Here is a 25,421-nt window from a genome sequence, read left to right as displayed (position 1 = left end):
AAGAAAGATCTCTGCTTTGATGAGAATATGTGATTGCATAAACAGTTTAAAAAAGAATGGGAAGACAAGAACCCAAAGTCAAAAAAAGGAAGTATATTTCAGTCCGGGGGAAAGACTTAACTTCAAAACAGTGAGACACACAGCCATGAGAAAACAGTGGGAAGAAAGAAAGAAAGAAAGAAAGAAAGAAAGAGGTCAAAGAGAAAATAATATTAATTGTCTTAGCATTTACATGAGAATATGAAGAACTGAGAGGGGGATTCATGGCCTTTCAGATGTCTGACTCCAACTTCCATCAGCCCTCATCACTGGCCATATTGACTGTAGCTGATTGATGCTGGAGTCATACAAGATAAAGAAGGTCACACATCTATAAGTTACATTTTAAATCACGGGGGAATAAAGGTAAGCGAATATTAACAATGAGTTTAAGACATGTAAAATTTCTCCTCCATTTATAAAGGTAAAAGTAAAGGGACCCCTGACCATTAGGTCCAGTCGTGACCGACTCTGGGGTTGCGACGCTCATCTCGCTTTATTGGCCGAGGGAGCCGGCGTACTGCTTCCGGGTCATGTGGCCAGCATGACTAAGCCGCTTCTGGCAAACCAGAGCAGCACACAGAAACGTTGTTTACCTTCCCGCCGGAGTGGTACCTATTTATCTACTTGCACTTTGACGTGCTTTCGAACTGCTAGGTGGGCAGGAGCAGGGACCGAGCAACGGGAGCTCACCCTGTTGCGGGGATCCGAACCGCCGACCTTCTGATCGGCAAGTCCTAGGCTCTGTGGTTTAACCCACAGCGCCACCCACGTCCCATTTATACAGACCCTTAATAATCAAGCCTGGTGTCCAAACATTTTCTGGACGAGAAAGGGATAAGCTACAAAACCTGATAGAAAACCTGGTGGAATTCACTCGCTATTGTTCAGAACACAAAGCGTTTCACTTAAAATATATAGAAAGAGAGGGAGGGGAATACTGTCATTTTTTGTTTTTGTTTTTGTACAAGGAGTAAAACAAGGATTTCTTGGACATTGCCTCAGACATGCCTCAGAATTATTAAAGTTGTAGTAGGTGATTACTCTGACTCATGGTCAAAATGACAGGCTGACTGTAGCAGCTTTTGAATAAATGGTTTGTACTGACTTCACTTCTATTAATAATAGTATTTTTGCATGTTAGATAAGACATTAAACATAACCACTGACCTAGCACCCCTTTACTTAGTACGTTTTCTATAAAGATGAGGAATGCCGCGGCTATGAGACTGGGCAAAATTGCGACCTAGTCTAAAGACTAGGGCATTTTCTTTACAGCCCAATAATTTTTTTACAGTGGTTATTTTGTGTGGTTTAGAAAAGCCATTTCTTTTTCTACCACCTGCAATTAGAAGACCTTGGAAACAGCTATTGGCAGTTGGTTACGGTCATGAAGAGCTCATTCAAACATCACACTGAACCATCTGTGCCCTTCCTTTTATTTCAGAACCTATGGCTTGAGATTCCAAGCATACGGGTGAAATCACGATGTCACTAGAGGAACAAAGTCCTTCTCTCAGGATGCAATGCATTTTTTGGCAACTATGCAACGTCAGAAAAGTTGCCAGCCACTGCCAACTCACCTGTAGCCTTCCTCACATAGCTTGATCCCCCTGCATCAGCTGGGAAGCCAAGTAAATCATTCTCCTATACTCTCCCTAACCAATCTTCACCTGAGCCACTCCCTACGCCACACAGCTCTTCCCCACATTCCATTCTGACTTAAAGAGATATCAGATATGTTCTGTTGGACCAGCATTTCTTCAAACATCTGATAATCAAAGTGCAGCTACAAGCAGGAAAAACAAAACAAAACATGGGGGGGGGGTTCATCCTTCAGTAAATTTTAGATGCAACGTAACTTTCTTGCCCATCCATTTAGCAGACTTTTCAAAATAACAATTATCATGATTCTAATCAATACGTACTTCCCAAGCAGTATTCCTCAAAATGACACACACATTCCCTTCAAAATAACACACAGAGACATCCAATTGCTTTCTACCTACCACTTTCTTTCTGTTTTAACAGTAAGCAGTCCTAAACATTTTGCTGTTGGCTAAAAATCTGGCAAGCAGGTTGTATAGAGACAACTATAGAGACTTTGAAAGTGGGAGAATAACGGAAGGGCTCTACCAACAGTTGTGGTTTTTTTTTACTAGTTTAATATTTCCAGGCACGACCTTCACTTACTCCAAATGACATGCAAGAATGCAATTTCCTGCCCTATAATTATTTACCTTCAAATTATTTTCCGTGTGATACTTGGCACAGGATCGGAGCTGAGTCACCCAGTACTGCCTCTCCTTTGCATCCCCAGCTGGAAAAAGAAAACACATACAGAAAAATAAATAAATGTGTAGTTTATTCTCATTTTAAAACCAACCAATTTTCCTGCTATGTACGGTCCCTTTCATCTCAAACTCTCCCTATAGAAACAACCTAGTTATTGAGATTGATACAGTAACTGGCTTTTCTATCTTCATTTTTAACTTGATGCATTTTAGCATACACCTGACACAATATTTTAAGGTTTGTTACTTTCCTGTGAACCACAACTTAAACTATTGTTTATCAAGCAATATACACTGGGAATGGGGGGGGGGGTTCCCCCATGGAGAAATGAAGTGGTACTGTTCAGGGAAACCTTATGTCACACAATTCTGATAATAGCCTGAACTGGTCCCTTTGTTAAAATCAACAGACTTTTGGGGGGTGTACCCTTTTTCTCAGTCCTGAAAGACTTTATTCTAATAAAGGTAAAGGTAAAGGACCCCTGACAGTTAAGTCCAGTTACGAACGATTCTGGGGCTGCAGCGCTCATCTTGCTTTACTGGCCGAGGGAGCCGACGTTTGTCCACAGACAGTTTTTCCGGGTCATGTGGCCAGCATCACTAAGCCGCTCCTGGCGAAACCAGAGCAGTGCACAGAAACGCCATTTACCTTCCCACTGGAGTGGTACCTATTTATCCACTTGCACTTTGACATGCTTTTGAACTGCTAGGTGGGCAGGAGCTGGGGCTGAGCAATGGGAGCTCACCCCGTCGCGGGGATTCAAACCGCTGACCTTCCGATCGGCAAGCCCTAGGCTCAGTGGTTTAGACCACAGCGCCACCTGCGTTATTCTAATAGGGGCCTGCAATTCTTTACAGACTTTGCTAAGGGGTAAGCTCAACCGAATACAATGGGATTACATTCTGAGTAAAGGTGCTTAGAATTGCACTTTAAATAAGGCAATCTAAGATTAATCTATTGAATGCCAGCATTCCAGTTCAGAATCAAGGCAACGTAAGTCAGCACAATCTTTTCATAGAACAGGTATTATGCAGTGCCTATTAACATTTTAGTTGGATAAGAAATGTGCACTTTGCACTTTTGAGATTTTTGGGACGTTCTGTTTCAAGTGGAGAATAAAACCTACATCTTTCAGTTTTGCCTTGGTTCTGCAAAGCACTGTTCAAAGCAGCCACACATACAACCAGCACATATCACCTTGTACTGACCTTAGGACCTCTTTTTACAGGAGGAGAAATATGGGCAAGTTCCCATTAAGATAATCTTAAAGGAATTCAGATCTTGTTTTATTTCAGCACTGAAACATTCCATTACTGAATATCAATTAGAAATTCTTTCCTAAGAAGAGGGGTATGGATAACAGTGGAAAGAGCTTAGGTCTTCCTTGTGGGTTTCCCAGAGACATCTTGTTGACCCTTGTTGTGGAAAACAGGATGTTGGATTAGCTAGGCCTTTGGTCTAATCCATCACAGCTCATTTTATGCTCACCCTCCTATGCTGGGGGCAGGGGGAGGAAGAAGAGGGCGGATTCTTCCATCCCAGCTATATTCAGGACTTCCTCAGTTTGACCTTGGGAAACGAGGCAACCATCAGTAGACTATTTATTTCAGAGAGTAAGCTTCACTTTTTATAAACCAGCTCTTAGGTGAACCACATTGCCTGGCTGAGTCTACTGCCTTAAGGTAGTCATTTCAACGTTTCGAACACAAAAGCATTACCTTCTCCAAACCAATTAAAAGCTTGTCACTATTAAACAAAGAGAAGCTGGGAAAATGCAACAGCTGTAGGAAAGGCAAGTTCAAAGAGCACAATAAGCCCGCAACTAACACACATTTAACTTGTGTGCATTCAGCTTTACGCAATTGGCAAAAGGTTTTTTTTCTTTCATTAGGAAGGGGTTGGATGTCCAGGAAAAAAAGACGTTGGCAATCCCACCCAACACTGAACCCAATGTGCTTTGACTATATGCAATTTTGGCTTGACTATATGCGATTTTGGCTTTAAGAGAAATCCCCGGAATGTAAACCCAGTGTGAGCTGCGGTCTTACTGGGCACACACACACACACACACACACACACACACACCAAAAACAGCAGTGGTGACAAATAACCATACCTCTTAGTTTATACATTTCTCCATTAGCAGAGTATACCACCAACATGTGAGGGGCTTCATCGCTGAGGGAAACTACTGCTCCAGCTAAGGATAACAGCCCTCGTGGCTTCTGGTTTTTACTTTGTTCGTTCACAAAATATTGTAGGATTCCAGTCTCAAAATCCAGCATGAAATACCTGTTAACAGAGAGGGAAATAAACAGATGCATGTAATCTAATTTCCTATGCAGCGCCCGAAAAAGTTTTCATTTTTAATATGCAACTATGTACTGCGTATCAAGATAGAAGTGGACTACTGTACACATTTGTTCCGCATTTACATTTTTGCTGTAACGCTTAGAAGTGGACTAAGAATATGGCTTTTCAAAAGAATGCAAGCAATACAGAGAATCACAGGGTTTGAAGAGACCATGAGGAATGCAGGAATCTCCATGACAGATGGTCATCCAACCTCTGCTTAAAAACCTCCAAAGAAGGAGAGTTCACAACCTCCCAAGGAAGACTGTTCCACTGTCAAACAGTTCTTACTGTCAAAAAGTTTTTCCATGTGTTTCGCCAGAATCTCCTTTCCTGTAACATGAAGCCACTGGTTCAAGTCCTACCCTCCAGAGCAGGAGAAAACAAGCTTGTTCCCTCTACTATGTGGCAGCCCATGAGATATTTGAAGGTGGCTATCATATCTCCTCTCGGTCTCTTCTGTTCTAGGCTAAACATATCCAGCTCCTTCAACCGCTCCTCATAAGGCTTGGTTTCCAGACCCCTAATTACCGTATTTTTCGCCCTATAGGGCACACCAGCCCATAGGGCACACCTAGTTTTTTGGGGGGGAATAAAGGGGGGGAATTATTATTTTTCCCCAGACGCGGGGCTGAGGTGGGGGAAGCCCGAGCTTCCCCAGCCCCCAGAACAGGCTGCTATCCGCAAGCCTTGGGAGCCCGGCGGGAACTCACTCTCCAGGCTTCAGTGAAAGCCTGCATTCGCTCCATAGGATGCACACACATTTCCCCTTCATTTTTGGAGGGGGAAAAGTGCGTCCTATAGAGCGAAAAATGCGGTATCTTTGTTGCCCTCCTATGCACTCATTCCAGCTTGTCAACGTCCTTCTTAAATTGTGGTGCCCAGAATTGGACACAGTATTCCAGCTGAAAAGTATTATGTTATCCCCCTATATTGTCCCCAATAATAGCCAAATCCTGCTCAAGTTACTTTATGCCTTTCACTTTAGAACTTAATGTGACTGAGGCAGATATTGAAGGATGGATGAGTTCAGACAGAGAAGGGGCAAGGTTTGCTGAGGCCAGGCTATAAAAGAGCTTTCTTTCTATGAAAGAACCAAAATGGTGAGTTAAACTTAGAAGACAGTGCAACTGGTGGATAACAGGTCTTATGTATCCCCTCAATTTCCAAACCCTGAGTAAAGACAGCCCCATGGAAAACACAATGTAGTCATTTATTCTTGAAACTGTGAAGAAGCAGGCAATTCAAACCAAAACTCCAAAAGCAGCACAGATTTCAAGGAGGCTGCTTGTACACAAACATTTGTAGACTAAGGCAAAATGCCAGGAACTCAATGTTAGAAATTCAAAATTAATTGGCAAATAAAACCAAGTCAGCCTTTTTCTTGACAGTTTAAAAATACAGACCTGTAATGAAAATCCTGATACCATAAATGGGCTTACTCATTAAGGAAATCTTGCTTCTAAAGGTATTTTAATCTCTTGGCATTCCAGCTAAAGCAATTATTATTATTTTATTTATTAAATCGCTTTCCTGCCCTTCTTCCCAAAGGGTGGCAAATATATAAGCAATGAAATTAAACCTCAGGCAGTGGAAATGGAACATGCTGCCCTGGCTACGGCTCCTTCCTAGTGGTGGCACCAGCTGTTTCATAGTTTCCCAGAATTAGTTAGCTGGCTTACAACTCCACGCAATTGCCTTTCGACTGGGAAGTTACTGAGGCAGCTTGAATCTTTGCTCAGGAACCTCAAAGGTTATTCCTATAGAAGTCTCAGTAATTAGGCTAGCCAGCGCAAAGCTCACTGAAACAATAAACAGTGGCTTCTAAACCATGAAGTGGGGCTACACCACTGCAAGCCCAGGTCCCTCCATCACCAATTTGAGTGAGAAATCTGAGTACAAACGAAAGGGAGAAGCAGATGGTCACAATGATCAGGGGCCCATTAGCTTGATGTCAGCTGGAGGTGCCAAGCTGAGCAAAACAGCTACTGTAACCCGAATTAGAACGTTCCTCAGCCTCTTTCCCACTCACTTCTGCCACATTTTCACATCTGGATTCAACTGCTGTCGTCTTCGCGTAGTGTCCATATCCCCTTCAATTAAGCTTCTTAATCCGGAGAACAAACCAACCCCAAACACAGCCAGCATGAATTTTGAACACTATTATGATATAAGGTTCGTGCCCTTTCTTCATTGCAGTTCAAATAACAGGCCCAAATACATTTTCCATGCTTGCGCATTATCTTGCAAACCAGACTTTGCTGGGGGTGTGGAGAAACATGCATACTGCAATTGGTCCCAGAGAGATAAACTTGGTTTACAGAAATGCGTAAATAAATTAATAAATGGGGCATTTGGTTCTGGCCGCCTTAGTAATGTAAAACTCTCCTAGAGCTTATTTTAATAATAAAATCCTTCAGCAGCTTATTGCTAAGAAATGGGCATGTCGCAGCAGCGTAGCTCGGCTTTGCAAGAATGAGCCGCTATGAGCACTGAGCTCAGGCATTCGCCTCCTTCTCCTTCTCCTACACGCACAAAATTCAAAGCTCCCTATTTTTGTTCTTAATAAACTGCAGTCCTTACATCGAAACTTGGTTTATTCCAACTGAGGTTTAGTTAACAAACCAGGATCTGGAAGCATGCATTTGATCCAAGTCTGTTGAAAGCAATCACCTTTAAAGTTTGGAATAAACTGCAGTTTCCTGATAGGACCAAATGGAAAATGGAAGCTTTCTATCTCCTCCTTTGGGGGAGTCCAAAGCTTGCTGGAACTTACTGATCATAATGTTTGGCATTATGAGAATATCAGCTGGCCCAAACAGATTGATAGCTGACTGTATCTGCTTACAGAAGTTAACAGGAGATATAGCACCTTTATCAGCACTAAGCAAACTATCTCAAAGTAGTGAGCAAGCATTCAGGTTCCCTGAAAATTCTCTTTGAGATAGATGTTAAGTAGAAGGGGGAACCCAGAAGAAACTGCCGTTCTCCCTGTGAAAATATAAGGAACCAACAGCTACAGTGTTACCTCAGGTTAAGTACTTAATTCGTTCCAGAGGTCCGTTCTTAACCTGAAACTGTTCTTAACCTGAAGCACCACTTTAGCTAATGGGGCCTCCTGCTGCTGCCGTGCCACCAGAGCACGATTTCTGTTCTCATCCTGAAGCAAAGTTCTTAACCTGAGGTAATATTTCTGGGTTAGTGGAGTCTGTAACCTGAAGCGTATGTAACCTGAAGCATATGTAACCCAAGGTACCACTGCATTAGGATTGATTTGTAGCTCTGATCAGAGTTCATGGCTCCCTTGATAAGTCAGAGAGCAAAATGAAGTCCGGTAGCCCTTAGTTTAGCAAACCTGATAGGAACCAAGTTGAGTAGTATTATTGTTGGTGGTGGGCATGTAACCCCCATAAAATAACCCCACATGGGGATTATGTACCCTCCAGCCACTGGGCCCCATACACACCTAAAACAGACAGACAATATACTCTCCAAGATCAACAGAACAGTACCATTAATTTGATAAGCCTGGGCAGTGTGACTCAGTATATGGGAGACAGATTTGGCTCTGGATCTGACAGGGCCAAGTTCACACGCCTCTGCTATGGGCACAAGGATCATGTTGGCAAGTGATGCTTAGCACCATGAGGATGAGCCTCAATTAGCTTGAGGAAAGCACCACGACCCTCTCCTCTCTGTGGTCGGAAGAAGGACTTCTGCTGAAGTGCTTTGTGCACCACACGAACCAGGGATCCTGGCTTAAGACAAACTCTGGGTAGTTTGATAAACCTGCTTCATAGCGCATGGTGTAGCTTGGCACGAAACTCACCAGAGCTTGTTTTAAAGCAAGATGCCCAATTCATGTACAATGCTAGGCAGAGATTGTTTTAAAGTTTAATTCAATTCAGCAATAAGAGTTGAAGCGAGTACGCAAGCCCAACAACTTTCTTTGGACTGTTTTTGAGGCTTGTCCATGTAGCACTAAACCACAGTTTAGCATTGCAAAGGAACTGGGCCTATAAAACTCCTCATTTGCATGTGATCAGCATGCACACATTGTTTTCAGCCCTGCAAGGGGACAGGGTGGGGCAGAATGGTCTTACGCACATCCCACTGACGTGAATGCAACCCCCACATAAATGGGGAGTTGCCCTTAGTGCAAACAGAACCAGTTTGCAAACATTGTCATGTACATATGATCCACAGTATAGGAGAAGCAGAAGATTGCACTCTCTACTAACCACCATAGACTACCAACCTGTGTACATTCCTTCTTACTGAACTTTGGTCTTTAGATATGCATAAACAGAGACATACTCCAGGACAGAAGTCCACAGGACCCGTGCTGTTCAATGAGCTATCCCTTTAATCTTTCTTAATACAGCAGCTTGCAGAAAACTTTGTGCTGATGACTTCATATAAAGTTTGCCTCGCGTTGGAAAACACCACCTTAACTGATTTACTGCATATTAAATACACATACAGCTTAAGACCCATTAATTTGATTTTAATACACAAACTGCTAGGAAAGTGCACTTTCAGGGTGAACTACTGAAACTTTTGGCACTTGCATTGGCAGTGACAGTCAACTGTCATTGTGAATATGATATAGATTAACTTAAACTATCCTCAGTCAGCAGGGTTGTATACTAAAGTCATGTTGGTTTCCCCCCTCCTCCCCAGACCTTCATGGTTCACCCTTCACTTTAGCAACCCTCAGCCCTCAGCAAGAATCACTGCCAGACACCAGCAAATCTGCAATGTTACGAAGGAAAAGCATTCATATCCATAGACACATGGTCCCCAAGGCTATTTGCAATAAATAAATGCATGAACAGGCTTATGCGCATCCACAGAATTTAAAGAATCTAAAGTCAGAGTGCTGTGTGTCGCAATAAAATGCATATAAACATTTTATAAAGCGGCTGAGCAAACAATAAACACAGAAACAAAACCACTGAGAAGCCAACATGGTGTAGTGGGAAAGCTCCACCCTCTGGGCCACATGAGGCCCAGCCATTTCCCACAAGCCACACCCACCTGTCCCAAACAGATGACATCACATGACATCAGGTGTGTGTGACAGGTAAAGAAACAGTTTCAAAAAAGAAGAAGAAGCCAGGATCCTTAAGGAGGACTGCCAGTTGTTCACCGAAGTCTTTTAAATTTAGAACTGAATGCAAGTGCCACTGGGATCTGCTTCATTCAGGAATGAACTTGGCAACACCTGATCAGAAGCTCCCAAGTGCAGCCAACTTGGCACCAAGTGCATGGGAATAATGTGTTCCCAGTGTCCCAATCCTGCGAGGAATCACTGATCTTCAATTCTTTCAAAAACCAGCCCCAGGGTAATTTGTTGCAGTTTGAGGCATCATAGCTCTACTGAAGGTTACAGCGCATCCTTTGTAGTTAGAAGGTCCCATGTTTAAACCCTGGCATGTTCGATTAAAAGGATAAAGGTAGAAGATGACCTGGAAGACCTCCAAGCATGAGACCTTGGAGAGTCACCAACACTCTTGCCAGACCGTTGCAACCAAGACCTGATAGACGAGGCCATTAGCATCTGGTAGAGCTGGTGAGAAATATGTAGTTTCAGAACCACCGCTGCAAACTGAAAAGGCATTCTTAGACCTAGAAGCACCCTGCGGCTTCAAAGCTGACACTGAATCATAATCCTCAACCTGACCAACCAATTATTTCACAATTCACTGGGCTTATTAGTTTCAGCTGGCCAACCCACACCCAGTCAGTTGATTACATCAAAAGATTTGATTCCTCACATCTCCTGCAGCTGGAGAAAGAAAAGGAAAGAAAAGTTTTACTGTTGTGTTATAGCAGTGTCTGAAACTCATATATATCAGCCAGGCGCCAAATGGCTCCTTAAACCAAGTTAAAAGGTAAAGGACCCCTGACAGTTAAGTCCAGTCATTAACGACTCTGGGGTTGCGGCGATCATCTTGCTTTACTGGCCGAGGGAGCCAACATTTGTCCACAGACAGTTTTTCTGGGTCATGCGGCCAGCATGACTAAGCCGCTTCTGGTGAAACCAGAGCAGTGCACGGAAATACCATTTACCTTCCTGCCACAGTGATACCTATTTATCTACTTGCACTGGCGTGCTTTTGAACTGCTAGGTTGGCAGGAACTGGGGCCGAGCAAAGGGAGCTCACCCCATCACAGGGATTCGAACCGCCGACCTTCCGATCAGCAAGCCCTAGGCTCAGTAGTTTAGTCCACAGCGCCACCCTCTCAAAACCAAAGTTACAATCACCAAAACGGAATGTCTGGTTGCCATTTTGGGGACAAGATGGCTCTAAAGTCTTGTTTTTCAAATGTCAAACTGATTGATTAGACATCTGTCTTTGTTCAGATGACAACCTTGAGCTAGGTTAAGAGCTTTGAGAACTTGAAGAAAAGTCACTTGATCCAGGGACATATATATTGGCCGATTCCAAGCTCTTTTTCTTAATGGTGACTGCTCCTGATCAGGCTGCACAGAAAAAGCAATTTGGTTCCAGAAATCCATTCCAATTTTACAGATAAAATATAACTGATATAATTCTACAGGATGTGGCATTAGTGTGTGAAAACAGTCCAGATCCAATGATCTCTAGGCATGCACTTCCAGATGGTGGAGATGTCAGGGGCCATCCCAGCACCCAGGAATCTTCACTTGGTCAAAAGTGGTCTTAAGCCAGGTGCAAAATGTGCCTGGCATCTGGCTAATTTCTAACACTGCAGTGGAAATGAACTGCCTGTGCATTATATATTGCGGATAAGGTGTTCACTGGTGGATTTCTTTTTTAATGATATAGGTGGGAAAGCAGCTTGTCATTGGTGACTACACAGGTACTGGCCAATGGGTACTCATATTTTTTTGTTCAGCCGTATTTCATGCAGGATTTGCCACCCAAACAGAGAGGAAGAATTAGCTAAGGCAGGGGTCGGCAAGGCTGACCTCGCCTGGGCTGGTTCACTCCAGTGGAGTTCCCTCCGTGGGCCAGATCGCAGGTGTGTGTGAATGCAGGCGCCCGCCATTTCCAGCATCTATGTCTGCACAGATTCTATTTTTGGCACCACAGTAGCGAGTCCCCGCGCCGCACTGGTTTAGCACAGGGCACGGGGACTCGCCAAGCAGGCAGCTTGGTTCAGGGGCAGCTCATGGGCCAGTTAAACAACCCCCGTGGGCTGCTTGTGGCCCATGGGCCTTAGGTTGCCAACCCCTGAGCTAAGGGAATACAGTCATACCTCGGGTTACAGATGCTTCAGGTTGCGTTTTTTCAGGTTATGGACGCTCCGAAACCCAGAAGTACCGGAACGGGTTACTTCCAGGTTTTGGAGGTCGCACATGCACAGAAGTGCTAAATCGCACTTTGCGCATGCGCAGAAGTGCCGAATCACAACCCATGCGTGCGCATCCCGCATGGATCACATTCACAACCAGCGCATCCACCGTAGTGGCACTTTTTTCCCTAGTATCAACAAGTCATGGTTATTTCTGTGCTGGGAAAGTGAGATCTCTCTACAAGAGACAATTTTTCTGGGTAAGAGAGATCTGGAGCCCATTAAATAAAAACCACCTGACTGCCAATCTATTGCACAACAAAGCCATTGTCTGCAATGCAACTGCATTCTTCCCCAACCAGCTTTTCACAGTGCTGGCTTTATATTTAGCCTCAGCCAACTGGTTTTGCTGCTCACTTTGAAGGCACCCTCCCGAGACACAGTTGGGACCAGTCCCAGGCTCAGTGTTTTATATTTAAGCAGGAAACCATCTGTGGCACCTCCCACACTTGCCTAATGTCATAGCCTGATTTAGTCACAGCTTCTAACTGGAAAATTAAAAGCCAATGCCAACTCAGACCCACATTACCTTGCTATAAAACCGTACCATAAAAAAACTAATGAGTCCCTGAGCTCTTTCTAACACCAGTTGCTGAACTGTGTGACAGTAGAGTTGACCACATTGCCATAATTGGTCCAAGTCATTGCTGCCATGTATGGAAGTGCTCAAGAAAACCAGTACGTCCATATATTAAGATGCTAAATGAAGACAGATCAAGGAAGGAGATCCAATATGGCAAGTAGCAGGATCATGCCGTACAAAGGATACCAACCTTCCTTAATGGGAAGAGTTTATTGCGGGTGTTGTGGTTATCTTGGTTTTAGATTAACAACGTTCCTTATTTCTTCTGCAACAGTATTGGAAAGCAGCCCTTTAAAAGTGCTATGCAAAAAATCTTCTTCTTTTTTGTCTTTTTTACAAAATATTTATTTTACAAAAATTCGGGTCCCCAAGGCAAATTCCAAGTTGAATCCGCAAAGCATAACAAATCAATTAAAAAACTAAAGCAGCAGCATGAAAAGGCATACAACAACTGAATCTGAATATTGTTGACACTCAACTTCAAATCCACAAGATACCTCCCTCAGCACTTTCATGTGGATGTGTTAAGCATCCCTGGGTGAGGTGTAAAATCCCAAAAGCAGAAGGGCCATGGTGTGTTGAGCCACAATCCCCCAGCAATACCCTCTGATACCTACCCACCAGGTAAGTCCAGAACTGCCACAGAACAGTACCTCCAAGTCCCATTCCTGATAAGAGGCCCCAGTTAGTTAATTACAGAAGGACACTGTGGTTAAGTCTATCAAAAGAAGAAGAGGAGGAGGAGTTTGGATTTGATATCCCGCTTTATCACTACCCGAAGGAGTCTCAAAGCGGCTAACATTCTCCTTTCCCTTCCTCCCCCACAACAAACACTCTGTGAGGTGATTAAGGCTAAGAGACTTCAGAGAAGTGTGACTAGGCCAAGGTCACCCAGCAGCTGCATGTGGAGGAGAGGGGAATCAAACCTGGTTCACCAGATTACGAGTCCACCACTCTTAACCACTGCACCTAACTGGTCCTCCAACCATGTACATTAATAAATGTCCTAAATCCTTTCAGGAAACTAACTGTCCAAGGTAGCATATATTTCAAACCCCGCCCCCCAACATCCCAATCACCATCATCCTTTGCAGAAAAATAAACCCAGAGTACATCCTGCCACATGGACGGAAGCAGATATTAACAGAGACAAGACAACAGTTGTCATATGGGTTATGAAATCCTGAGCCACGGCAGACAAGGGGGCCTTGGAATGGATGCTGAAGTCCCCCTGAACAACTAAGCCGGCGAGGGGACACTAAAACCATCCCTGGGACCCCCTTTGCTAGCTCAGGTAGGGAGACTGTTGATCGGGGGGGTGCAACTTGTAGAGATAATTAACAGCGTTACCCAAGTTTTAGAACTCCTTCCCCTGTCGGTTTTCCCATTGTCCATCTTAGATGGCAAGCTCATTGGGCAAGCTCATCTATCAGACCATGTACACCAATGCTGTTGTGCATATGCAACTGAATAAATAAGGGACTATAAGGCATAGAGAACTCTAGAGCTCATATCTTTCAAACCAGAACTGCTGCCTCTTTGTACCACTCCTGTTTGATAAAAATGAATCCGCCTTAAATTCAGGAATCCTTATTTCATTTAATTATTCATTCATCTTCCAAAAAAAACCCACTGTTATCCTTTTGCTGACATAGGCTAAGTGCTGCTTCTTTGACCTGTAGCAGGCAGAGCGGATGAGCTTGGTTTAAGTTAGCGTTAGTGACAAGATTCAACATCTTTTAATATCCAAGCACCTCATATCTGTTGGGTTTAATCTCATAACATGTGCCATTGTTCTCTTTAGAGAATGGGAAACAAGCTGCAAAGAGCTGAGGCTGCGCATCAACAGCCTTTGGAATAAAACACAGAGAAAAGGAGCTGATAGGTTTCTAAACCAATTCCTCAGCCTCTCGCTGATATGTGGGGAAACTCTTATATTAAGAATAAAAATGTACATATTTCTTCATCCGTTTGCTAAGCTTTCATTTGCCTACCCAAAAAAATATCTCCAGCCTCACTGTAGCTACAGGATCATCCAATTTGATGCAGTTACTTCAAATCTGGTTATTCCTCAAGGAGGCTTGCAAACTACCATTTATGTGGTCTCCTGCAGCAAGAAAGGATCACATCCAAGCAACCAGGAACTAGGGAGGAGACATTTGAAATCAGATTGTTAAATTACTCTCATTTTTCGGCTTTCTTTCAGACCATCAGGCCACTTAAGATTGCCTACCAACCAGGCCTGGGCAATATACAGTGGTAAAGGTAAATGTAAAGGGACCCCTGACCATTAGGTCCAGTCGTGGCCGACTCTGGGTTGCGGCGCTCATCTTGCTTTATTGGCCGAGGGAGCGTACAGCTTCCGGGTCATGTGGCCAGCATGACTAAGCCAGTTCTGGCAAACCAGAGCAGCACAAGGAAACGCCGTTTACCTTCCCGCCGGGAAGGTACTTATTTATCTACTTGCACTTTGGCATGCTTTTGAACTGCTAGGTGGGCAGGAGCAGGGACCAAGCAACGGGAGTTCACCCCATCACGGGGATTTGAACTGCCGACGTTCTGATCAGCAAGTCCTAGGCTCTGTAGTTTAACCCACAGCGCCACCCATGTCCCGACATACAGTGGTACCTTGGTTGTTGGACTTAATCCGTTCTGGGAGTCCGTTTGACTCCCAGAACTGTTTGAAAAACAAGGTGCTGCTTCTGATTGGCTGCAGGAGCTTCCTGCACATACAGTCGCACCTTGGATCCCAAACGTCTTGGTACCTGGACGCTTTGGCTCCCGAACGCCGCAAACTCAGAAGTGACTGTTCCAGTTTGCGAATGTTCTTTGGAACCCGAACATCCGACGGGGCTTCCAACTGGCTGCGGCAGCTTCCTGCAGCCAATCAGAAGCTGTGCTTTCGTTTCTGAACGTTTTGGAAGTTGAACACACTTGCAGAATAGATTCCGTTCGACTTCCAAGGTATTGTGAAGTTAAAACCGCTTTTCAAAGAGAAATGAGGATTTTGTTCTGGAATTACTTTTATTGTTGTCACAGACTGCAGTTAAGAAATGGACAGAGAGATGCAAAAGGTGGAAGAATTTCAATCCTGAAAGAATCTGGCAAAGACCTCTGCTTGAAGATGGAGCACACAGATGTTTCAGGCCAGGCGCAGCACTATGTACTTTCTAATATCAGGCAACATTCGCATTATATTAGTTTGCTCATTGAATTGATTCACAGTGAATCCTATGCATATTGGGTTCAGGAATGAGCCCTAGGGAATTTAATGGTTACTTACTCTGAGGTCAGTGTATATAGGACTGCAGTTTCAATCCCGGTTCCAAAATCTCTCAGTTCACAGTTGGCTTTATATACCAGGAAAAAAATTATGAGTTCTTTGTAATCAAAGAACTATAACTCAGAGATATAAATCTTGAAAAGTTGATTCTTTGAAAGAGTAACAAAACAGGAATTACTACTCCACACGTATTTTAATATAATTTATCTATGACAGAAATGATCTGAGATAGTAGAAGTCTAAGACATTTTACTAAGTCAAGGACAAATGTAAAACGACAAGCATTAATATACTTCATTCTACATTAACTGAATTAAAGCAAGCTCTGTGTGAGATAATATATTAAATCTCCACAGTGCCTATGGAATACAAACACCCAGGGACATGAAGAGTGTATTTGACACAGAACTATTGTACCAGCTCATATTATGCAACACAGATATGAGGAGGTGTAGAGCATTTTAATTAGCTGACAGCCTTCACCTAAAGTATAAAGCCAGAATACATCAAGCTGTTCCATATCGTTATTGATACAAACAGAACAGATTTTTTTTTAACCTCTTGCTGATTATTTTTGTTCCATTATTAACAGACTGGGAGTGGGGATTAAATTATAAACTAAGAATGCCTTTGGATCTTATGATTTATGTGGAAATTGTTTGATTTGGTTGCGTACTTTTCGATGCTTTGTTTATTGTTTATGGCTGCTTTTTGTTATGTTTGTAGTTATGTAATTCTTTTATATAGGTCGTAAACACCCTTGAGCATGGTTTTAACTTTAGAAAAGTGGTATACAAATAAAACGACTGAACATCAAAAGCGGCAATTAAAATGCTAATGCTAATAATTTTACTAGCTGTCTAGTATTTTAATGTATCACACACACCATGGCGATTTGTGTGGTATTGAAAACAGCTTCTCATAACAGAAGTTTTAGGGATCGGAAGCAGGGTTTTCCAAACTTGTGTCTCCAGCTGTTTTTGGACTACAGCTCCCATCATCCCTAGCTAGCAGGACCAGTGGTCAGGGACAATGGGAACTGTAGTCTAAAAACAGCTGGAGACCCAAGGTTGGGAAATCCTGGATTAGAGCAATCATGTTCTGGTAGGGAACTCCTCTCAACCTACCATCCAACACTGCAGAGGGAAGACATTTAGTCTGGCTTTGGTGAAAAGCCTTCGGTAGTTAGGTACTGTCAGGTTTTTGATGTAAGATGTTAGGACAGACTTTGCTCGTGTGCTAAAGACATCGATTCCATAAATCATATTTTGTTGCATTGTGCAAAATATGAGCAGGCCAGAGCTGAACTGATACTACCCTTGCTGGTACCTTTCCCGGGAAAATCAGAGGCTCACTATGTCAGGTTCCTACCGGAAGACCGGACAAAAGCCAGAACGTTAGCAGTGGCAAAGTTTTTATCGGTGGTTGCAAGAACAAATGAGCCCTATATTCTAAACAAAATGCTTGATTAACCTGGAGGTAGGCTGTATGAATTGTGTATTGATTTGTAATGATTTGTTGGGTCTCTGGGCCATAATAAAGATTGATTGATTGATTGATTGATTGATTGACTGATTGATTGATCATGTTCTGAAAGGGTTCTACTTAAAATGGTATATTCCATTCATTCCATTTCCACTTAGCTGGCTCACAGACTCAAAAAAAGTGGACTGATATTCTACACAGACCTTTTAATTCCTGCAGTGTGGCAAACAGTTAATGCATCACAACAACAGTGGTTAATTTGTATAGAGCATGTGCCCTAGGGAACTGCTCATTTTTAAAACTTAACTGATAATTTATAACCAGACTTGTAGCAAGAAGCAAATTCTGAATACATTAGAAACTGAGGGGATGACAACTGAATACAGCCAATAAACAATGTTTATTGTGCTTCAAACATCTCACACTGAAATTAACGAGACCTAAAAGTGCCGTCTTTGACTAGATGATTTATTTATTATTTTGTTTATCCAATTTATATCTGTCTCTTCCTACCAAAGAAGCCCAGGGTGGATTGTGCCACAAATTATGGACCTACCAGGTTTACTTTTAAAAAATGATTACGATGCGCTCTATTCTACTGCAGAAGAATCACGTTTTCAAAAATATCACAGATCTTGAAGGAAGCAAATGTGGCTATAGCGCGGTGCTATTTTACACATCACTTCCCACCAAGCTGTATGCCAATGGAGCTAAACATCTCCTTCAGGAGACCTAACAACCGCCGCCACCCCTCTGCATCATAACCAACATTCAACATTTCCCCAAGTTTCAAATCCGGCTTTTTCAGCCAAGCCTATTGGGAAAAGTCAGGAACCCCAATGTATGTGCAGCAACTGAGAAACACAATGGCTCAGTGGATATCAGGGCTGAGCAATATCTGTTTTTCAACATTGAGATATATCACCAGTGTTCGAAACTCCCATTGTTCTAGGAGTGTTTTGCGACAAGGAATTTCACTAGTGCGAGCAGTTTCTGAGGTCTGGGAGAATTGCTGCACCTAAGATTTCAGATTAAAACAGCAAAGTGGAAGGAAAGGACCTTTGTCTGCCTCCCCACTTACAGCCACTCTCTGAAGACTGCAGAAGAGACCCCCTTAGAGGGGTGGTCAGGGAAAGTATGGCTTTGTTTTTTGCAGTCTTCAGAGGAGGACTAGAGTCTAGACCATGTGAAAAATGAATGTTAAGATTTTAGCTGCAGTTCATTCATTTTCAGCTTTGTATTCTTGTTATAAAAAAGTGCACCTAGACGTTCCATTATTGCACCGCACCTATAACCTAGGTTGAAGGTGCCATTTAGCTCCCAGCTTTCATATCTCAGTTTCTAACACTGAATATCACCAGCTAAGCATCGCGATACATCGATGTACCACAATGTCTGAAATAAGGATGGCGCCATGTAGAAGCACTGGTTGGCTTCCCAGCTTTTCCTACACTGTGATTTTTGCATATGTGCACACACACACACACAATGAGTCACAATATATTGCCAGGTCAAAAATTATGAAACAGATATCACAATATAGACTTCAAACTGGTTTTGTATGATGTATCGCCCAGCTCTAATACACATCATGATTCACGATATATTGCCAGGTCAAACATTATGAAACCGGTATCCACAATATGGACTTCAAACTGGTTTTGGACAATATATCGATATATCACCCAGCGCAAGTGGATATACTTAAGACTCAGCTGTAGGAGTTCAGCTAGTACAGGTTAGAATTCATACAAGGGAGGTCTTTAATTTTCCTAGTTATAGAAGCACAACTCTTGAGGAAGGACATGTGTCACCAGCTTGGAGGTCAGCAGCAGGCAGCCTGTCTAGGACAGGGGAGGATGTAATAGGGCGTGGGACTACAAACTGCAACTTCTCTCCTCCCCACACCAAATTCTAACAAGCATGTGGGAGCCCTCACAAAAGATATATGCAGCTGTGAGTAATCTACATGATATCCAGACCAGGAACAGCAGAATCTGGATAACCCCTCTGGCGAGTGGGGCAAAAGAGGAAAAGTATTCTCTCAAATCAGCCTCTTTACCATACAACTAGATTAGAAAGTGGTTAAAGATACCAATAAATTGCAAAACTGTAACTTCTTCTGACCTGGTCAATGAATGATCAGCAAGGGGATAGAAGGGCGAAACAAACATGTGCTTGAGTGTAGAACAAGCCTTACCAAAAAGAACCAGCATGGCTTTTGTAAGGGGAAGCCTTGTCTAAACTCAGGCTGCAGTCCTAATCCCAATGACCTGAGCGTAAGCTCCATTGAATTCATCAGGACTTACCTCTAAGCAAATGTAGTTAGGATTACATTATAAAGTGGAATTCCTGGATCCAACAGGCCTATTTCCAGCTATGGCTGGTTCGCCAGCTACAGTCCCTTTCAGGCAGAAGTGATTTGACCGCTGTGCTCCATGTTCTGGTAACTTCCAGATTGGGTTATTAAAGCACATTCTACTTGTGGATGCCTTTGAGGTTGGCTTGAAAACTTAAACGGGTCCAAAATGCAGCAGCCAGATCAATGGTGGGGGTTCCATTTAGAACTGGTATAACCCCCATTTTAAAATAGCTGCCCTGGTTTTGGGTTCATTCCCAGGCCCAGTTCAAGGTGCTCAAATTGGCCACCATGTACCTTGGGATATCTAAACTAGCCGTGTAAAGTCTGAAATACCAGGAATGATTAGGAGCATATCCTGAAGACTTAATATTGATCTGTTTTCCTTCTTGGTATGCTTTAATCACCCTATGTTTGTATTCTGGGCTGTTTTAACTGCATGCTTACTAGTGAAATGGAGGTTACAAAACATTAATCTGAACTACTGTATTCAATACATCAGACCCAAATATCTGAAATCTTGCCTCCTTCCCTTCTTCGGTGTTAAGAACAGCAGAGAGCCCAGGAGAGGCCTCTTCGTGGCATCCCCGGAGGTGCGCATCTGTCACCTACTTAATGTAGTTTTTATTGTATGCACATATTTACTCTGTGGTTTGACACCTCAGATATATAGGTTAGGACCTACTCAGTTCTCTTGGTTTTAATCTGTTTCAACTGTTTTTAATATCATATTTTTAGATTGCTGTAACCCTCCCTGGGACCTTGTGATGAAGGGCAGATAAGAAATCTAATGAATAGCAGCAACAGAAGAGTTCCATGTTATTCAGGGATGTCCCTATGCATTTAATAGGGAACATTTTCAGCTTGAATTTTTTTATTTTGGATGGGGGGGACCTTTTAACACAGCTCAACACAAAAGGTTCCAACAGGACTTAATAGTCATAAAAATAATAACAACAACATTAAATCCTTAACTGCTTAAGAAACAGTGTGTGTGTGTGTGTGTAGGAACAAAATGTCAGTGTCCACAAACAGTACACACTGCTAGGATCTACATTCAAACCAGAACAGGTGGGTTTATGTTGAGTCAGCAATAGACAGTGAGGCAGCCAAGTGTGTAGATATCACCCAATTATACAGGATGGTGAATATTCAAGGGTGAGCAACTCCACTAATTTCTTCAAACTCAAAAAATCAGCAGATAACTCTAAAGCAGTGTTTCCCAACCTTGAGTCTCCAGCTGTTTTCGGACTACAATCCCCATCATCCCTGACCACTGGTCTTGCTAGCTAGGGATGATGGGAGCTGTAGTCAAAAAAACGGTGGAGACCCAACATTGGGAAACAGTGCTCTAAAGTAATACACACTGGGATGATGTTATCTTAACTTTAGATAGACACAACTTAACTATTACAAAAACAAACAAACCTGTTATCTACCAAACAAACAGATCAAAGAATCAAGGTAGGAAGGAAACCGAAAGAATGATATCCATGTAAATTTATGAAAGTTAACAGGGAAATGGATTCAAACAGCAGAAGAGCAGGTTATCATAAGATAACAGCATGCCCATACTGTGCTAGAAATAGTGCTTCCAGTCTGTATCAGAAAGGAAATTGCAAAGAAACAGAAAAGGCGCATCGAAGACCATTGGTTCTCGCAAGCTTTTCCAAAAGAATTATATTTAAGATCGTTGTGTAGAATCTATGTTCCCCATCTGAAATTTAAACACTGACTTAGAAAATCCCAGTTCCCAGTAAGGAAAAGAATGACTATAAAGATCAGCAGCCAGTAGTTCCTGGTCCAAATCCAGCCTCCTAGAAGGAGTTGCCTGCCTCCCTTTCCCAAGTTGCCATTTCAAAAATCAAAGAGACATGGAGTATACATGACAGCCAGCCTTGCTAGCAGGTCAGACAGGGAGCAGGGGTCAGAGTCTTGGCCACCATAACCCCTTTTCTCATGTTGCCTCTCCAGCAAAATGAGTGGCTAGCCAAGAGTATACGTTTTGTACTGAAACGAGTAAACATTTCTGCAAATTTACTGTTTTCAGCAGTTATTAAAGTTATTTGCTATTGAAACAAAGGAAGAAACATACATATATACATAAAAGGTAAAGGTAAAGGTACCCCTGCCCAAACGGGCCAGTCTTGCCAGACTCTGGGGTTTGTGCGCCCATCTCACATTTATTGGCCGGGGGCCAGCGCTGTCCGGAGACACTTCCGGGTCACGTGGCCAGCGTGACAACGCTGCTCTGGCGAGCCAGAGCCGCACACGGAACGCCGTTTACCTTCCCGCTGGTAAGCGGTACCTATTTATCTACTTGCCCCCGGGGGTGCTTTCGAACTGCTAGGTTGGCAGGCGCATACATACACACAAACACACACACACACATATATATGGATTATCTTAGGAAAACAGAAACCTCAGCTCTGATAAATTAAGAAAAAAGCAGCAATCAGCATTACATTCTCCTACAGATGGCTGCAAAAACATGGCACACATTTTCCCCCTTCACAGTGGCTGTCTCCACCCGCATGCCCACAAAGGTCAGAGTGACTTTAATAAGGGGAAGATTGCTCTTAATAATGCACCAGGAAGTTATGCAAACCAAAAGAATCAATATTGTCAATCCCTAGCTTTTTATGCACATGAAATACAAGGTTTTTTTCTCTTCACCCAGTGAGTATTAAACGGAACAAGCTTTGGTTTTTTTCCCCCGGGAGTGGGGAGCGAATGGGCAGAAGAATATTGTGTTGCAAGACTGTACGCAGTTACCTGGGAGTAAGCCCTATTGAACTAGGACTGAGAAGTGGTATGTATAGGATTGTGTTGCGGAACGTTGAATATTTTCTTCCATCTTTCCACTAATATGTCATTTGTAGCGGAAATTGCGCCATTTTGCGCACAACAAATGCCATTGATCTTACCACCATACGAACAAGTCCAACGCTTATTGTCAGGCAAAATGACAAAAAAAAAATCAAACAAAAAATTTAAGTTGCCAGCATCCAACCATGACCATGCGAAAGTCTAGAAGAGTGAAAATAAAAATACAGTTGATAGCACAATCCTAACCTTGTCTACTAAGAAGTAAATTTGATTGCAGGTAAATTGGGGTTAGGATTGCAATTACCTACTTCCAGGTAAACTGGGGTTAGGACTGCAGCTTACAACTCTAAAGAAAAAGTGACAGGACAAACGTTTTGACAGTGTATTATCCCAGAAGAGATGGGATAATTAAACACAGGAACCAAAAACCTGAAATGTTTTCTACTGCATACACAACTGCGCAATCCCTGCTTTCAAACTGCAAATTGGGGAAACCATGAAAAACAAGAGTTCCTTTTCTTCTATAAACTTGTATAGACAGGGTTAAGAACCCACTACTCCTTTCCCTAGTCTACCTGAGTGTGAAGCAAGCAGTTAATGCAATCTAATCTTAACTAAAAAGTAGAGAATATCACAACGATGCACTGAATAATTCAGAATTAATGTTTCGTAACCTCCATTTCACTAGTAAGCATACAGTCAAAGCAGCCCAGAATACAAACATGACAGGGTGAATAAAGCATACCAAGAAGGAAAACAGATCAATATTAAGTCTTCAGGACATGCTCCTAATCATTCCAGGTACTTCAGACTATTTACATGGCCAGTTTAGATATTCCAGGTACATGGTAGCCTTGGGAAAAGCTTGCTCACATGCACCACTGCCACATGCAAAATTAAATTCTCAGCATGCACTAGAAAGCTTCAAAAAGCAGAGTCCCACATACTAGCAGCATAGAACTGTGGCGTTGGAAGGGATTCTGAGAATAACTGAATTCAGGCATAGGCAAACTCGGCCCTCCAGATGTTTTTGGGACTACAACTCCCATCATTCCTGACCACTGGTCCTGTTAACTAGGGATGATGGAGGTCATAGTCCCAAAACATCTGGAGGGCCAAGTTTGCCTATTCCTGATCTAATTCAACCCATTGCAATGTAGATATATGCAGCTGTCCCACACGGGGATCGAACCTGCAACTTTGGCACACAGCACTGGGCTGCCTACACAGCCAATTTCCCAAGAGCCGGGTGCAACCAAACACATGGCTTCTCAAGCTCTTGTCTTGCTATTATTCCATTGCCACTGGAATCACAGAACTGTAGAGTCGGAAGGGGCCACTTGAGTCATCTAGTCCAACCCGCTGCAACGCAGGAAATCTTTTCCCCAACATGGGGCTCAAACCCGTGACCCATGAGATTAAGGGTGTCGTGCTCTACCGGCTGAGCTATCCCCTGCATATGGAACAGGTCCAGAGAGTGCAAATTTGGCATATGAATGCTGGAAGAGCAACCTCTAAAAGAAAGAAAAATCAGGTAAATTAAAAGTAAAGGGACCCCTGACCATTAGGTCCAGTCGTGTCCGACTCTGGGGTTGCGGCACTCATCTCGCTTTATTGGCCGAATGAACCGGCATACAGCTTCTGGGTCATGTCGCCAGCATGACTAAGCTGCTTCTGGCAAACCAGAGCAGTGCATGGAAATGCCATTTACCTTCCCGCCGGAGTGGTAACTATTTATCTACTTGTACTTTGACGTGCTTTCGAACTGCTAGGTTGGCAGGATCAGGGACCGAGCAATGGGAGCTCACCCCGTCGCGGGGATTCGAACCGCCGACCTTGTGATCGGCAAGTTCCGGGCTCTGTGGTTTAACCCACAGCGCCACCCGTGTCCCTATCAGGTAAATTAGGGGTGGGGGAAATGGTGTTGAGGAACACTTGGAACAGCGCTGGACACTTCCTGAGCAACCAGCAGGGGGAGACATAGACAGCTGCCCTGTGGGAAGCGGCCGTGGGGAATCCCACGGGGAAGCCGTCGCAGGACAGGGGGAAACTTCCACAGTTACCTCTGAGTCAAAGAGGGCGGGCGTGGGAGAGGCCGACGGGAAGAGGGGTCAAATCGTGTGGGGCTGAGGAATAGGGAGGGGGGGAGACAGGGGGGAAGGAAGTAGGTCGACCCACTGACCCCCCCCCAAAAAAAAAATGAGACTGAGAGAGGAGGTTATTCCCACACTTACCTGCTTTGCCAGCCCTGGATGAGGTTGGTGTACTTGCTGAGAGAGCCCTCGAGCACCGCCTCCGTCGTCGTCCTGCCGGCCGCCAGCCCCCCGCTCCCTCCCGGGCTGGCCGCCGCGGAGCTGGGGCTGCTGCTGCTGCCTCCGCCGCCGCCTCCCTCCGGCCTCCCCGCTGGTGTAGCCGCCGCCGCCGCTGCTCCTTGGCGGCCGGAGAGCCCTCCCCGGCTGGCGGAGGAGGACGGCGAGGAGCCCGCCGAGGTGGGGCGGCTGCTGCTGCGGCTGCTGCTGTTACTGCCGCCGCTGGACGGGGCTGCTCCGGAGTCGCCTCCGCCCTGCGCCGCTGCCGCCGCTGCCTTCTCCATGGAGCGAGGAGGCGGCCTCGGCTGCCGACGGCGGGCTGGGAAATACCTGACTCATACGCAAGGAGGGAGAGAGAGAGAGAGGAAGGGCCGGAGAGGGACCCCAGGGGCAGCCGTCGCCGTCTCCTTCACCGCCACCTCCTCCTTCTTCTCCAGGGCTCGCGAAAAGCAGCGTCGGCGTCGGCGACGCTTTGTGTCCGGCGGCGGAGAGATCCGCCCCGTCCCTCGGTGTTCTCGCTTCAAGCCCGGCCCCTCAGCCCAG

General features: G+C 44.0%; 1 protein-coding gene across 5 annotated transcripts in view; it reads right to left on the bottom strand.

The window, feature by feature from the left end:
- The window catches only part of OSBPL10 (oxysterol binding protein like 10), a 73,034-nt gene extending 47,857 nt beyond the window's left edge, over positions 1 to 25,177 (bottom strand). For all 5 annotated transcript variants that reach the window (XM_082193378.1, XM_082193379.1, XM_082193380.1 and 2 more), the window contains exons 1-3: positions 24,804 to 25,177; positions 4,451 to 4,626; positions 2,280 to 2,359 (exon numbers count right to left, since the gene is read on the bottom strand). In XM_082193378.1, the coding sequence (XP_082049504.1) occupies positions 2,280 to 2,359; positions 4,451 to 4,626; positions 24,804 to 25,162 (615 nt within the window). In that variant the 5' untranslated portion in view covers positions 25,163 to 25,177. The remainder of the gene's footprint in view (positions 1 to 2,279; positions 2,360 to 4,450; positions 4,627 to 24,803) is intronic.
- Positions 25,178 to 25,421: the final 244 nt, after the last annotated feature.

The sequence above is a fragment of the Podarcis vaucheri genome (genome assembly GCF_965113315.1).
Source record: "Podarcis vaucheri genome assembly, chromosome: 12".
Lineage (NCBI taxonomy): Eukaryota > Metazoa > Chordata > Lepidosauria > Squamata > Lacertidae > Podarcis > Podarcis vaucheri.
The sequence above is the reverse complement of the archived record's forward strand: the minus strand, read 5'-3'. Positions and strand labels throughout refer to the sequence as shown.